This window comes from Scyliorhinus torazame, chromosome 12 (assembly GCF_047496885.1).
Source record: "Scyliorhinus torazame isolate Kashiwa2021f chromosome 12, sScyTor2.1, whole genome shotgun sequence".
Classification (NCBI taxonomy): domain Eukaryota; kingdom Metazoa; phylum Chordata; class Chondrichthyes; order Carcharhiniformes; family Scyliorhinidae; genus Scyliorhinus; species Scyliorhinus torazame.
The window spans coordinates 202,378,788-202,393,176 of NC_092718.1; the positions used below are offsets into that span (position 1 = coordinate 202,378,788).

Sequence of the window (14,389 nt, forward strand, 5' to 3'; positions counted from 1 at the left end):
AGCAGTCCTCGTAGACTTTTGCTTCGTAGCAAATTCCAGTAACATTACCACATCATGTCCTGCTGCTCTTCGTGTGCTTTCTACGGGTGACAGCAAACTGGTGTTCACAGGTCTGGCTTCAACACATGCGCACTGTCTTGTTTAAGATCTCGCAGCCACACACACCACAGACGAGATCGTCAATGTTTCCTTAAATCCCTTTCATCTTATACCCTATTTGTACAATCCTTTGGAATTTCCTTAAAACATTTTTTTTTTTTAAGTGCCCAATTCTTTTGTTCCAATTAAGGGGCAATTTAGTGTGACCAATCGACAAACCCTGCACATCTTTGGGCTGTGGGGGTAAAACCCAAGCAGACATGGGGAGAATGTGCAAACTCCACAGATAGCAGGACAGTGACCCAGGGCTGGGATTGAACCCGGGTCCTTGGCTGCCATGAGGCAGCAGTGCTAACCACTGCGGCACCATGCTGCCCCCTGGAAGTTCCTTTTGCCGGAATTGATCAACCCCCCCCTTAAAAAAAACTTTGGTGTACCCAATTTTTTTTCCAATTAAGGGGCAGTTTAGCGTAACCAATCTGCCTACCATGCACATCTTTGTGTTTCTGGGGGTGGGACCCACACAGACACGAGGAGAAAGTGCAAATTTCACACGATCAGTGACTTGGGACCAGGATCAAACCCGTGCATACTAAAAGTATGGGTGCACACCAGCTAGCAGACTTGTTGAGGCTAGGAATGTGCAAATCTTGTAAGCTAATTTGGGAGTCCTGCATTAAAAAAAAAAGCAACTTGCACTTGTGTGCAAGAGGCGGCGGTGTAGTGGTATTGTCACTGGACTAGTAAACCAGAAACCCAGGGACCCGGATTCGATCCCGCCACTGCAGAAATTTGAATTCAATAAAAATCTGGAATTAAAAGCCTAATGATGGCCATGAAACCATTGTCGATTGTTGTAAAAACCAATCTGGTTCACTAATGTCCTTTAGGGGAGGAAATCTGCCGTCCTTACCTGGCCTACATCTGACTCCAGTCCCACAACAATGTGATTGGCTCTTAACTGCCCCCTCAAGGGCAATTAGCGTTGGGCAATAAATGCTGGCCCAGCCTGCGACGCCCACATTCCCTGAACGAAGAAAAAAAACCAGTAAGAAGCCTTACAACACCAGGTTAAAGTCCAACAGGTTTGTTTCGAATCACTAGCTTTTTCGGAGCACTGCTCCATCCTCAGGTGAGACTTCTTACTGTGCTCACCCCAGTCCAACGCCGGCATCTCCACATCGAAGGGGAAAAAAACATAGAAAATGCTCCGGTGCTTCCATGGGACAGTCTGAAAGAAATAGAGCTAGAGGATATATTGGGAAAGATGATCAAAAAGCAATTAGTTTTAAGAGAGTATGGCAGAGCTTTGGGAGGGAGCGTAGGGAAGGTGGAGCCTATATGGCTATTGGAATGGTTTTCAAGGGGTATGTGCAAAAGACCAAAACTTTGGAATGGAGAAATGTGGCACGGTTGCAAAGGGATTTGAGTAGAAGGGTGAGGATTTTCATTGGATGGTTTTGGGGAATTGGGAGCTAATGTAGATCAGCAAGTGTGAGGTAATGAGGTGAAAATTAGAGGTAGTAGTGTTTTGGATGAGCTGAAGTTTATGGATGATGGAAGTCTGGTCAGGAGAGCACTGGCATTGTCCAGCTGGTAGATGTAGATGAGCTATACTGGGTGATGTTACAGAGATGGAAGTCCAGCTAAGGGTCAGATAGGACTTTGTGGATGCTGGTAGCTTGATTCCGCATGAGATTTTCCTGGTGCATAATGGGGCTAATTGTAGTCAGTTCAAGACTGCCAATACAGACAGACAGGGTTCGAAGGAGGTTGAAATTAGGCATTGTTAGCGTATGTGTGGATGTTGCCCTCCTGTATTTGGAAGATTCTGCCATGTCGATGAGAAAGAAGAGAGTGAAAACCACTCCAGGAATAAATCGACTAAACTGTCTATATTATCCTTTTATACAACTGTATTGAATGAAGTTTCTCTCCTAATTAAACCATGTTCCTCAATTGTCAATGTTGGTGTTTTCTTTAAACCTGCAATTTTATTCATATTGGGTTTGTACTATTTTGTTTAAAGTTCCAAACCCCTCTTCTTAATCTCCGACCAATCAATCATCCACTGGCAAGTGATCATTTTTATTTACTGCAATTTTTTGAGGAAGATTGAATATTTTGATTTAGATTTACTGTCACATGTACTGAGGTACAGTGGAAAGTATTGTTCTGCGTACAGTCCAGTAGATAATACCAGATATAAAAGACATAAGACATACGATAGATACACAATGTAAATACATAGGCATCGGGTGAAGCATACAGAGTGTAGTGCTGCACAGTAGAGAAGCTGTGTGGAGACATCAGTTCAGTCCATAAGTGGACCATTCAGGAGTCTCTTGGCAGCGGGGAAGAAGCTGTTTTTGAATCTGTTTGAGCGTGTTCCCAGACTTTTGTGTCTCCTGTCCGATGGAAGAGAGAATACCTCGGGTGGGAGGGTTCTTTGATTATGCTGCCCACTTTCTCAAGGCAGCGGGCTATATAGACAGTCAATGGATGGGGGGGGGGTTCGTGTGATGGACTGGGCTGTGTTCGCTACTCTCAGTAGTTTCTTACGGTCTTGGGCCGGGTAGAGCTGTGATGCAGCCAGATAAGTTGTATTTTTGGATAGTTAACCTTGCTGTACCAGGCAGGTAAATGAACAGTATTTTAATTATTGCAATGCAGTCGACTCACAATGCACACATCTCATGCAGTCAGCAATACTAGTAAACAGATCTGGCCCCAATGAGTGTCCCAGTCTAACTCTAGAATTCCAGCTCTCCATTGTTGGCCTTGTAAATGTGCTGATTTAATTTTGTGTTGGCACGCTTCTGTTGTGTGACGAGGACACTGACGGATGACACTGGCACAGTTTCAGTTTCTCTTTCACGCATGCATATTGTGGAAAAATTCACAGCGCCGGTATAAGGGATGGGTTCCTGTATGAAATAATGACGTATCATTTTCAGAGCTCACCTAAGTAGAGCTTGGTACCAGTCCACTGCATAATTGCAGAAGAATGTTGAATATAGATTGCTCCGCTGAGTCCCAAACTCTCAGTGCTGGGATCTAGCACCTTAACATAGCAGAGAATGTGAGAGAATTGCACAGGTGAGAGAACTGGCTTGCTCACTTGTGAATGCAGGACTTCAATCTGCACAAACAGTTTATACTTTTTATTAAAAGCTGTAGTAGTCATCAATATAATATTGTAACCACACAGGGTGCTTTAGATGTAGCGTTTTCATGGCCAAGATTACACCGTTATGCCCAGCGTACTGACGCAGTCCTTAAACATCTACTTGTTATTTTTCTCTATTCCCCCTTCTTTCCATCGCTCCTCAACATAGTAGCTGTTGTTGGGGTGTGTCTCCACAAGTACGAGCTGAAGATTGCTCCTCTTCTGCTTTGCTGTGTCCAAAAGGTTAGGTGTGGTTACTGGGTTACGAGGATAGGGTGCAGGCGTGGGCTTAAGTAGAGTGCTCCTTCCAAGGGCCGGTGCAGATTCGATGGGCCGAATGGTGCCTTGCATCATGATTTAATGCCTTGGTTACGGTCCTTTTTATCCATTCCTTAAGGTGTTGAAAAACATTGTAGCACCATGATTAAGACTGAACAAGTGCCTCCTGTTAAATGTTACTTAATTAAATCAACAGTCGTACGTGTTTCCAATAAAAATAGAGTGCGTTGTTGGCAGCAAGACAGCATTGCATGACAGGAGCTGAACTTGCAAATAAGGGCAATTAGAGATCGGCAATAAGTGATGACGTTGCAAGCAATCCCTTGAACGATTATTAAAGAGAAATCTCCTACTGCGACACTGCCCTTTTAATTATTAATAAAACATTTTTTATCTGATTGTCTATACCCTGAAGTGATTTTGATTGCAGCTGCACAACAGCCACTCTTTCATTCTGGCTGTTTTTGTCAGAACGATTACAGATTGCTCAAAGCTTTAATGCTGGATCCCACTGCAGAAAATAGTAATTGCAGGTAATGTAGTCTGGAAATTGACACAGTTTATGATGCTGCGAGTTCCTCTGTCCTTCCCAGTGCACCTTTTGTCATCTTTTGCCTCGCTGCCTAGGATGGTAAATTATGCTGGCCAACCAATGGTCTGACACGGTAGTATTTACAGAATCAGATTAATCAGCTAGTACTTTTCCTGCTTGTGTTATGGTTAAGGTTTAAGTTACAACACTCATCGACTTATCTTATGCAGCAAAGCTGCAACTTGCTGGCCTTCATTGCAAAACGATCCACCAGCTGATAGACCCTACAATGATGGGAGTGACCCTGAGAGTCGTCCACATCAACTTTGGACCCTGTAGGGCGGCAAGGTGGTGCAGTGGTTAGTAATGCTGCCTCTGCCGCTGAGGACCCGGGTTCGGTCCTGGTCCCGGGTCACTGTCCGTGTGGTGTTTGCACATTCTTCCCGTGTCTGTGGGGGTCTCACCCCCACAACCCAAAGATGTGCAGGGTAGGTGGATTGGCCACGCTAAATCGCCCCTTAATTGGAATTTTAAAAAAAAATCTTTGGACCCTGTGAAGTTTAATGACTTTGGATTTAATCAAGGTTAAGGAACCCCACCTGCTGGCTTCCTCATCATTTATGCCTCACCACCCCACAACTGATGATATGTTCTCTTCCATGTTGAAAAATCATTTGCAGAAAGTTTTTCAGGAAGCAAGGACAGGGAATGTACTCTGCAGGGGAAGATTTCAGTGTCTACCACTAGGAGTAACTTTGTAATGCAACCATTAGTCTGATCCACATGAAGGAACCTGTTGCTTTATTTCCACCCATTGTAGACCCAGGTCGCCACAGTAGTATTGGTAAAAGTGAACACTGCGCAGTCGTTGAGGACAAATTCTCTCGCATCTCCATTATGAGGGATTTCCCTGTTGTGTATTGCCGTTTAAAAAAAATTAATTTACAGGATGTGGTTGCTGGTTAGGCCGGCATTTATTGCCCATCTCTAGTTGTCCTTCAGAAAATGTGGTGAGTTGCCTTTTTTTAAATTTAGTGTACCCAATTATTTTTTTCCAATTAAGGGGCAGTTTAGCATGGCCAATGCACCTAGCCTGCACATCTTTGGGTTGTGGGGGCAAAATCCATGCGCAAACTGGGAGAATGTGCAAGCTCCACACAGACATTGACCCAGAGCTGGGATCGAACCTGGGACCTTGGCGCCGTGAGGCTGCAGGGCTAACCAAAGCGCCACTGTGCTGCCCTCATGTGAGTTGCCTTCTTGAACCGCTGCACTCCTTGAGGTGAAGGTGCACCCACTGTGCTGTTAGGGAGAGAGTTCCAGGATGTTGCTCCAGCAACATTGAAGGAACGGCAATATATTTCCAAGTCAGGGTAGTGAGTGACTTGGAACGGGACCTCCAGGTGGTGGGGTTGCCAGGTATCTGCTGGTCTTGTCCTTCTAGATGGTAGTGGTCGTGGGTTTGGAAGGTGCTGTCTTAAGGAACCTTAGTAAGTTATTGCAGTGCATCTTGGTACACATGGCTGCCACTGTTCGTCGGTGGTGGAGGGTTTGAATGTTTGTGGAAGGGGGAGCAATCAAGCGGGCTGCTTTGTCCTGGATGGTGTCGAGCTTCTTGTGTGTTGTTGGAGCTGCACTCATCCAGGCAAGTGGAGAGTATTCCTTTTCACTCCTGACTTGTGCCTTGTAGAGGTTTGACCGGTTTTTGGAGGGGTCAGGTGGTGAGTTACTCGCCTTAGGATTCCTAGCCTTTGACCTGCCCTGGTAGCCACAGTACTAATATGGCTAGTCCAGTTCAGTTTCTGATCAGTTGTAGCCTCCAGGATGTTGATTGTGGGAGATTGAGCGATGGTAATGCCATTGAATGTCAAGGGGCGGTGGTTAGATCCTCTCTTGTAGGAGATGGCCATTGCCTGGCACTTGTGTGGCGCGAATGTAACTTACCACTTCTCAGCCCAAGCCTGGATATTGTCCAGGTCTTGCTGCATTTGGACATGGACTATTTCATTATCTGAGGAGTCGCAAATGATGCTGAATATTGTGCAGTCATCTACAAATATCCCCACTTCTGACCTTATGATGGAAGGGAGGTCATTGCTGAAGCAGCTGAAGATGGTTGGGCCTAGGACACTATCCTGAGGAATTCCTGCAGTGATGTCCTGGAGCTGTGATGATTGACTTCCACTCTCATCACCACAACCATCTTCCTTTGTGCCAGGTATGACTCCAACAATGGAGAGTTTTATCCCTGATTCCCATTGACCCCAGTTTAGCTAGGGCCCCATGATGCCATACTCAGTCGAATGCTGCCTTGTTGTCGTCAAGGGCAGTCACTCTCAACTCACCTCTGGCATTCAGCTCTTTTGTCCATGTTTGAACCAATGCTGTAATGATGTCAGGAGCTGAGTGACCCTGGCAGAACCCAAACTGAGCATCCGTGAGCAGGTTATTGTCGAGTAAGTGCCACTTGATAGCGCTGTTGATGACTCATTCCATCACTTTCTGATGGAGAGTAGACTGATAGGGCGGTAATTGGCTGCTTGCATTTGTCCTGTTTCTTGTGTACAGGTCACACCTGAACAACTTTTCGCATTAGCGGGTAGATGCCAGTGTTGTTGGCTAGGGGTGCGGACAGGTTTGGAGCACAAGCCTTCAGTATTGCTGGGATATTGTCTATTACTTGCTGGTTATGCTTTTGGCACACAAGTAGTCCTGTGCTGTAGCTTCACCAGGTTAACACCTCATTTTTCGGTATGCCTGATGTTGCTCCTGGCATGCTCTCCTGCACTCTTCATTGAGCCTGCGTTGAGCCCCTCACTTGGTGTTAATGGTAGATGGGGGATATGCCGGGCCATTAGGTTGCAGATTGTGATTGATTACAATTCTGCTGCTGATGGCCCACAACACTTCATGGATGCCCAGTCTTGATTGCTAGATGTGTTCGAAGTCTATCCCATTTAGCGCGGGGTAGGGCCACACAACACGATGGAGGGTATCCTCAATATGAAGAGGGGACTTTGTCTCCACAAGGACTGTGCGGTGGTCATTTCTACCGATACTTGCCACCCTCAGTGCTTCCTCCAAGTGTTCAACATGGGAGAAGTACTGATTTATCAGCTGATGGTGGCCGGTACGTGGTAAGCAGCAGGCGGTTTCCTTGCCCATGTTTAACCTGAAGCCATGAGACTTCATGTGGTCCAGAGTTGATGTTGAGGACTCCCAGGGCAACACACTCCGGGCTGTAATAATAATAATCTTTATTGTCACAATTAGGCTTACATTAACACTGCAATGAAGTTACTGTGAAAAGCCCCTTGTCGCCACATTCCGGCGCCTGTTCGGGTACACTGAGACAAATTCAGAATGGCCAAATTACCTAACAGCACAGCACGTCTTTCGGGACTTGTGGGAGGAAACCGGAGCACCCGGAGGAAACCCACGCAGACACTGGGAGAACGTGCAGACTCCACGCAGACAGTGTACCAAGCTGGGACCTGGGACCCTGGAGCTGTGAAGCAGCAGTGCTAACCATTGTGCTACCGTGCTGCCAATTTATACCACTGTGCCACACCTCTGCGTCTGTCCTGCCGATAAGACAGGACATACCCAGGAATGGTGATAGTGATGTCTGGGACATTGCCTGTAAGGTTTGATTCTGTGAGTATGTCAGGCTGTTGCTTAACTAGTCTGTGAGACAGCTCTCCCAACTTTAGCACAAGGTCGACAGGGTTGGGGTTGCCGTTGTCGTTCCCGAGTGGTCCGTCCGGTTTCATTACTTTTTTAAAAAATTTAGAGTACCCGCTTATTTTTTCCCCCCAATTAAGTGGCAATTTAGCGTGGCCAATCCACCTAACCTGCACATCTTTTGGTTGTGGGGGTGAAACCCACGCAGACACGGGGAGAATGTGTAAACCCGGTTTCATTCCTTTTTTGTGTTTCGTAGCTGTTGAATACAACGGAGTGGCTTGCAGATTTCCTTCTCTGACGGACATTAGTGAACCAGATGTCTTTTTTTACGACAATCGTTTCATGGTCATCATTCGACTTTTAATCCCAGATATTTTATTGAGCTTAAATTCCATCGCCTGCCTTGATGGTTTCGAACCCAGTTCCCCAGATCATTATCCTGCGTCTCTGGATTACTCGTCCTGTGACAATGCCACTATGCCACCACTTCCCCGTTGTTACTCTTCCCGCACCTAGTGGCGCACAAGGCAGACTTTCATCTGATTCCATAGCGAATTGTACCTGGAACAGGTCCCTTAATCTGTCACCAGAGGTTTTAGCTTGAGGGTCGCCGCCTCGCATCAAGCATGGCTGACTTAAGAGTCTCCCCCACTCTTACCACCTGATATTGGCATGTGCTGGAAGGGTTTTGCAGGTGGGCCACGCTATGAACGCACCTTCCTTGGGAGTTAAGTCCTGGGGTGAGACTCAAACCTGGGGCTTCTGGCTCAGAGGCAGGATGCTACCCACTGAACCCCAAGATCTCCATTGTGGGGCATACTTATTTTAAACTACCCTGGCTATGTTTCAGAATCTTAGCATCTTGTTGTTCAAATGTCCATACTCCATGATTCATCATCAGCATGCACTATCTAAAATCAAATATCAGTATGAAAATGTGTAAAATATCGAAAACTTGAATGGAGCCTTAATTTGGGGACCCTGGAACTTTTGAAAGCACTGATAACTTTTGCATTGCCGAAATTGGGAAAATGCCTTGAAATAGATAAGAATATTTTTAAGCTGCTTGTTCATCCTTTGAGGCGAAGGTGACCATGTTCTTTATTTGGAATGTTTTGTACGGCTTCAGTGGGTACACGTGTGACTGCGAAGTCTGATCTGCACTCTGAAGTTTCTGCACTTCAAAAAAAAGTTACCAAAGTTATAAAATGCAGCAGGTTTGTATTGCAAGTCCCACATCATACATTTCATGCAGATGAGATATTAAAACTGTTTAAGTAGATTATCTATTTAAGTCGATAGAAAAATAATTGTGCAGATGAAAAATCAATATCCTGGCCAACGTCCGTTCCTCAACCAACAACCGACAACATATTCAGGTTATTTGATATTTTGGGGAACTTGCTTTGGGCAAATTGGCTGCAGTGTTTCCCCAGAAAATAATGACGACACTTCAGATGTACTCCATTGGTTTTGCTGTGCTTCGATATATTGGCAGGGATAGTCTAGCCAAAGTGCTAAGATTTCAGTAAGTCTTTTATCAGTGGTTACAGGTCAAGGTTGCACAAATCCTGCAACCGGCTATGGTTTCCTTTGTGTAAGCTTTCTTCTGCTTGTTGAATATACTGATGGGGAAACTCCCACGCCTATCTAACTGCGGAGCCCAACATAAGATGCTTTGAACACAGATTGTCAGGTTCACGAAATGGGGGATGATGGATACGTTCACAGGCCCAGTAAGGGTCTATAGGGAAGCGTGGCTAATTTTCACTTCTATTTTGTAGGCAGCTGACATCTCGCAGCAGCAACACCAGCAGCACGTACAGAATAACCTTCTGCCAATATTGCATTCAGCAACTGAGCCACGTGAGCAAGCACCCGTGACGACGCTGCCCCAGGTTCAGAAACCTCTGGATCCCGAAGAAACGGCCAAGTCCATAATAGAGAAGAAGGAGAAGACCAGGACACCCGTGATTTGCACTTACTGCAGCAAGGCGTTCAGAGACAGCTATCACCTCCGTCGACACGAGTCATGCCACACAGGAATCAAGTTGGTTTCACGGCCGAGGAAAGTACCGACTATGGTTTCGCTGATGTCATCAACGCCGAGCATTGGTGGCACAACAACATTGGTGTCAAGTGTTGCAGGGATGCTGACTCCAACCGTCGCTTCCACTTCCACCGTCACCAGCAGCACCCCAGCCGTCACGGTCAGCAAGACCGCTAACAGGCGAGTGAAGAAGAATCATGGTTGCGAACTGTGCGGAAAAGCATTCCGTGACGTTTACCACCTCAACCGACACAAACTTTCTCACTCAGATGAAAAGCCGTTCGAGTGTCCAGTTTGCCAGCAACGCTTCAAAAGGAAGGACCGCATGAGTTATCACGTGCGCTCACATGAAGGGGGCATCAACAAACCATACATCTGCAGCCTTTGTGGGAAAGGATTTTCCAGGTAAGTTTAAAAACGGGTTGGGGAGCTATGGGTAACTCTGAAAGAGGGGAAAGGTAGGTGGGTGTCATTTACATGTAGGATGAGGAAAAGTATGAGCATATAATTCATCGGTCCATAACTTCCTGGCTCCCCAGTGTCAGATTTGGGGTGTTCCCCAATGATGCTTTGATTTGATTTATTATTGTCACATAAATTTAGATTGTTTGGAGAGGATTTAGATTGTTTGGAGACTTGGGCGGAGAGATGGCAGATGGAGTTTAATCCGGACAAATGTGAGGTAATGCATTTTGGAAGGTCTAATGCAGGTAGGGAATATACAGTGAATGGTAGAACCCTCAAGAATATTGAAAGTCAAAGAGATCTAGGAGTACAGGTCCACAGGTCACTGAAAGGGGCAACACAGGTGGAGAAGGTAGTCAAGAAGGCATACGGCATGCTTGCCTTCATTGGCCAGGGCATTGAGTATAAGAATTGGCAAGTCATGTTGCAGCTGTATAGAACCTTAGTTAGGCCACACTTGGAGTATAGTGTTCAATTCTGGTCGCCACACTACCAGAAGGATGTGGAGGCTTTAGAGAGGGTGCAGAAGAGATTTACCAGAATGTTGCCTGGTCTGGAGGGCATTAGCTATGAGGAGCGGTTGAATAAACTCGGTTTGTTCTCACTGGAACGAAGGAGGTTGAGGGGCGACCTGATAGAGGCCTACAAAATTATGAGGGGCATAGACAGAGTGGATAGTCAGAGGCTTTTCCCCGGGGTAGAGGGGTCAATTACTAGGGGGCATAGGTTCAAGGTGAGAGGGGCAAGGTTTAGAGTAGATGTACGAGGCAAGTTTTTTTACACAGAGGGTAGTGGGTAGTGCCTGGAACTCGCTACCGGACGAGGTGGTGGAAGCAGGGACGATAGTGACATTTAAGGGGCATCTTGACAAATACATGAATAGGATGGGAATAGAGGGATACGGACCCAGGAAGTGTCGAAGATTGTAGTTTAGTCGGGCAGCATGGTCGGCACGGGCTTGGAGGGCCGAAGGGCCTGTTCTTGTGCTGTACATTTCTTTGTTCTTGTTCTTTGTTCTTTGTTAAATTAATATACAGTGAAAAGTATTGTTTCTTGCATGCTGTACAAACAATGCATACCGTACATAGTGAAGGAAGGAGAGACTGCAGAATATAATGTTAGTTATAGCAAGGTGTAGAGAAAAGATCAACTTAATACGAGGTTGGTCCATTCAAAAGTCTGATAACAGTAGGGAAGAAGCTGCTCTTGAGTCGGTTGGTACGTGACCTCAAACTTTGGTATCTTTTTCCTGACTGAAGAAGGTGGAAGAGAGTATGTCCGGGGTGCGTGGGGTCCTGAATTATGCTGGCTGCCTTTCTGAGGCAGCGAGAATTATAGATAGAGTCAATGGATGGGAGGCTGGTTTGCGTGTTGGACTGGGCTACATTCACAACCTTTTGTAGTTTCCTACGGTCTTGGGCAGAGCAGGCTCCATACCAAGCTGTGATACAACCAGAAAGAATGCTTTCTATGGTGCATCTGTAGAGGTTGGTGAGGGTCGTAGCTGACATGCCAAATTTCCTTAGTCTTCTGAGAAAGCAGAGTCGTTGGTGGGCTTTCTTAACTATCGTGTCAGCATGGGGGGACCAGGACAGGTTGTTGGTGATCTGTACACTTAAAAACTTGAAGCTCTCGACCCTTTCTACTTCGTTCCCATTGATGTAGACAGGGGCATGTTCTCCACTACGCTTCCTGAAGTCGATGACAATCTCCTTCGTTTTGTTGCCATTGAGGGAGAGATTATTGTCGTCGCACCAGTTCACCAGATTCTCTATCTCATTCCTATACTCTGTCTCATCATTGTTTGAAATCTGACCCACTACGGTGGTGTCATCAGCAAATTTGAAAATTGAGTTGGAGGGGAATTTGGCCACACAGTCATAGGTGTACAAGGAGTATAGTAGGGGGCTGAGGATACAGCCTTGTGGGGCACCGGTGTTGAGGATGATCGTGGAGGTGGGGTTGTTGCCTATCTTTACTGATTGTGGCCTGTGGATTATGGGCTGGAAATCCCTCTGGGAAGTACCCATGTAAGGGGGCGGCATGATGGTTAACACTGCTGCCTCACAATGCCAGGGTCATGGGTTCAATTCCAGCCTTGGGTGACTGCCTCTGTGAGGTTTGGACTTCCTCCGCGTGTCTGCGTGGGTTCCCTCCGGGTGCTCCGGTTTCCTCCCACAGTCCAAAGATGTGCAGGTTAGGTGGATCGGCCATGCTAGGTTGCCCCTTACTGTCCAAGGATGTGCAGGTTATGTTTATGGGGATAATGTGGGGGAGTGGCCCTGGGTAGGGTGCTCTTTCAGAGGGTCGGTGCAGACTCGATGGGCCCAATGGCCTCCTCTGCACTGTAGAAATTCTATGATACCCGCCAATTGTGAAGAAATGGTAACTTCCCCTAGACAATTGCGCTGGGCTGGGATCCATCGACAGCGTTTTGAATAGCTAACTTCGGATGGTTCTGCCAGTTTTGCCCTCAATAGTTACTCTGAAACAGTTCGAAGGGGGAGAAAAGCATTCAGAGTAACTATTTCAAAGACCCAGAACGAGCTCCGCACGGGATACCGTCCCCATCCCCAACCCGACTGGGCTCAACCAACCAGCAGTCTCCACGTCCCCTCCACCATGTCCGGATCTGGCCCAGCTCCACCCTGCTTATTTCTGAACTCGCCCGTCCCATTCACTACTTCTCCCTTTCAATGGTCATTTTGAATTTGTTTGCTTTGCAGCAACAGGATAGTTTGATTTAAGTGGAGGTTAGTCCCTGCAGAGTGGCACTCTGCCACTGATTGCCATTCCCCATTCCGAGGAAGTTTTGAGTTTGAGGGAGTTTAAATTTAGAGTACCTAATTATTGTTGTTCAATTGAGGGGCAATTTAGCATGGCCAGTCCACCTACCCTGTGCATTTTTTGGATTGTGGAGACCCACACATAACGGGGAGAATGTGCAAACTCCACACTGACAGTGACCCGGGGCCGGGATCGAACCCGGGGCCTCGGTGCTGTGAGGCAGCAGTGCTAACCACTGCACCACCGTGCCGCCCTTGGGTTTGAGGGAGTTGTTCTGTATGTTGTTGTGTTAACAAAATAAATCTGAGGAAATTGCCCGCTTGGATGCTTACATTCTGAAAATTTGGTTCAGTAGCTTTTTACTGTTCGTGTTTATTAGAATGAAATTGGAATTGCAAGTAGAATGTGGAAAATATTTTGACTATAAGCTTTGGAAGTTTGGTATTGTAATTGACTGGCAACAACGTAATAGAATATGTTGCTTTGTCTAAACCTTTTGCTGACTTTCAAACCTATGAGAATAAACAAATATTAAGGATAAAATCCTGATTGCTTGTCTTCATGATGAGTTTGTCCAACTAATGCAAAAGTAAATAACTTGTATCAAAAAGCAACATTTGCTTTCATTGTGGCACTTTGAAGGCAACAACCATGCCTGTGCGTCCTCTGTGAACACAGTCAAATTCCAGTCCTGTGATGATATACATAATGTAAGTTTGTATGTAATGTTATGCACCATCTCCGATCACTAGGTGGCATTTAAACCCATCACATCACCATGTGATCTGGGAGTTGGTCATGCTGGGAGATAGATGTATTTGCACTAGCTCCACAATAGTTGTTTCGTGTTGGTTGTTTATCATCATACCACTCATTTGCTTTACAATAAATTAGTTTAAAATACATGTTCTGTAGTTCATCATTCACTTCAGCCAGCCTACAGAACATGACAAGTCCTACTACCATCACCTAATTCCCCTGCTTTATTCCATTCAAAACTACACTTGTCTCTTGATTGTAGAGGATTTTTGCCCGGGGCTTGTCCTGTATGTTTTTTATCGTACACATGTCCCAATCAATTTGAGAATGACAGTTGATTGCTGGCACTGTTCTTTTCTCTGGAAAAAGGTTTGTGCCTCCAGCTGCAAAATAAATGCATAGTTCAGGGTAATGTGCCCTCATATTTTTCATTGTGGGGGCGGCATGTGGTGCAGTGGTTAGCACTGGGACTATGGCGCTGAGGACCCGGGTTTGAATCCCGGCCCTGGGTCACTGTCCCTGTGGAGTTTGCACATTCTCCCCGTGTCTACGTGGGTTTCAC

General features: G+C 46.1%; 1 protein-coding gene across 5 annotated transcripts in view; it reads left to right on the forward strand.

Annotated features, from left to right (window-relative positions):
* LOC140386881 (vascular endothelial zinc finger 1-like) overlaps positions 1-14,389 on the forward strand; it is a 55,780-nt gene that overhangs the window by 13,981 nt on the left and 27,410 nt on the right. For all 5 annotated transcript variants that reach the window (XM_072469702.1, XM_072469704.1, XM_072469701.1 and 2 more), the window contains exon 2: positions 9,551-10,221. In XM_072469702.1, the coding sequence (XP_072325803.1) occupies positions 9,551-10,221 (671 nt within the window). The remainder of the gene's footprint in view (positions 1-9,550; positions 10,222-14,389) is intronic.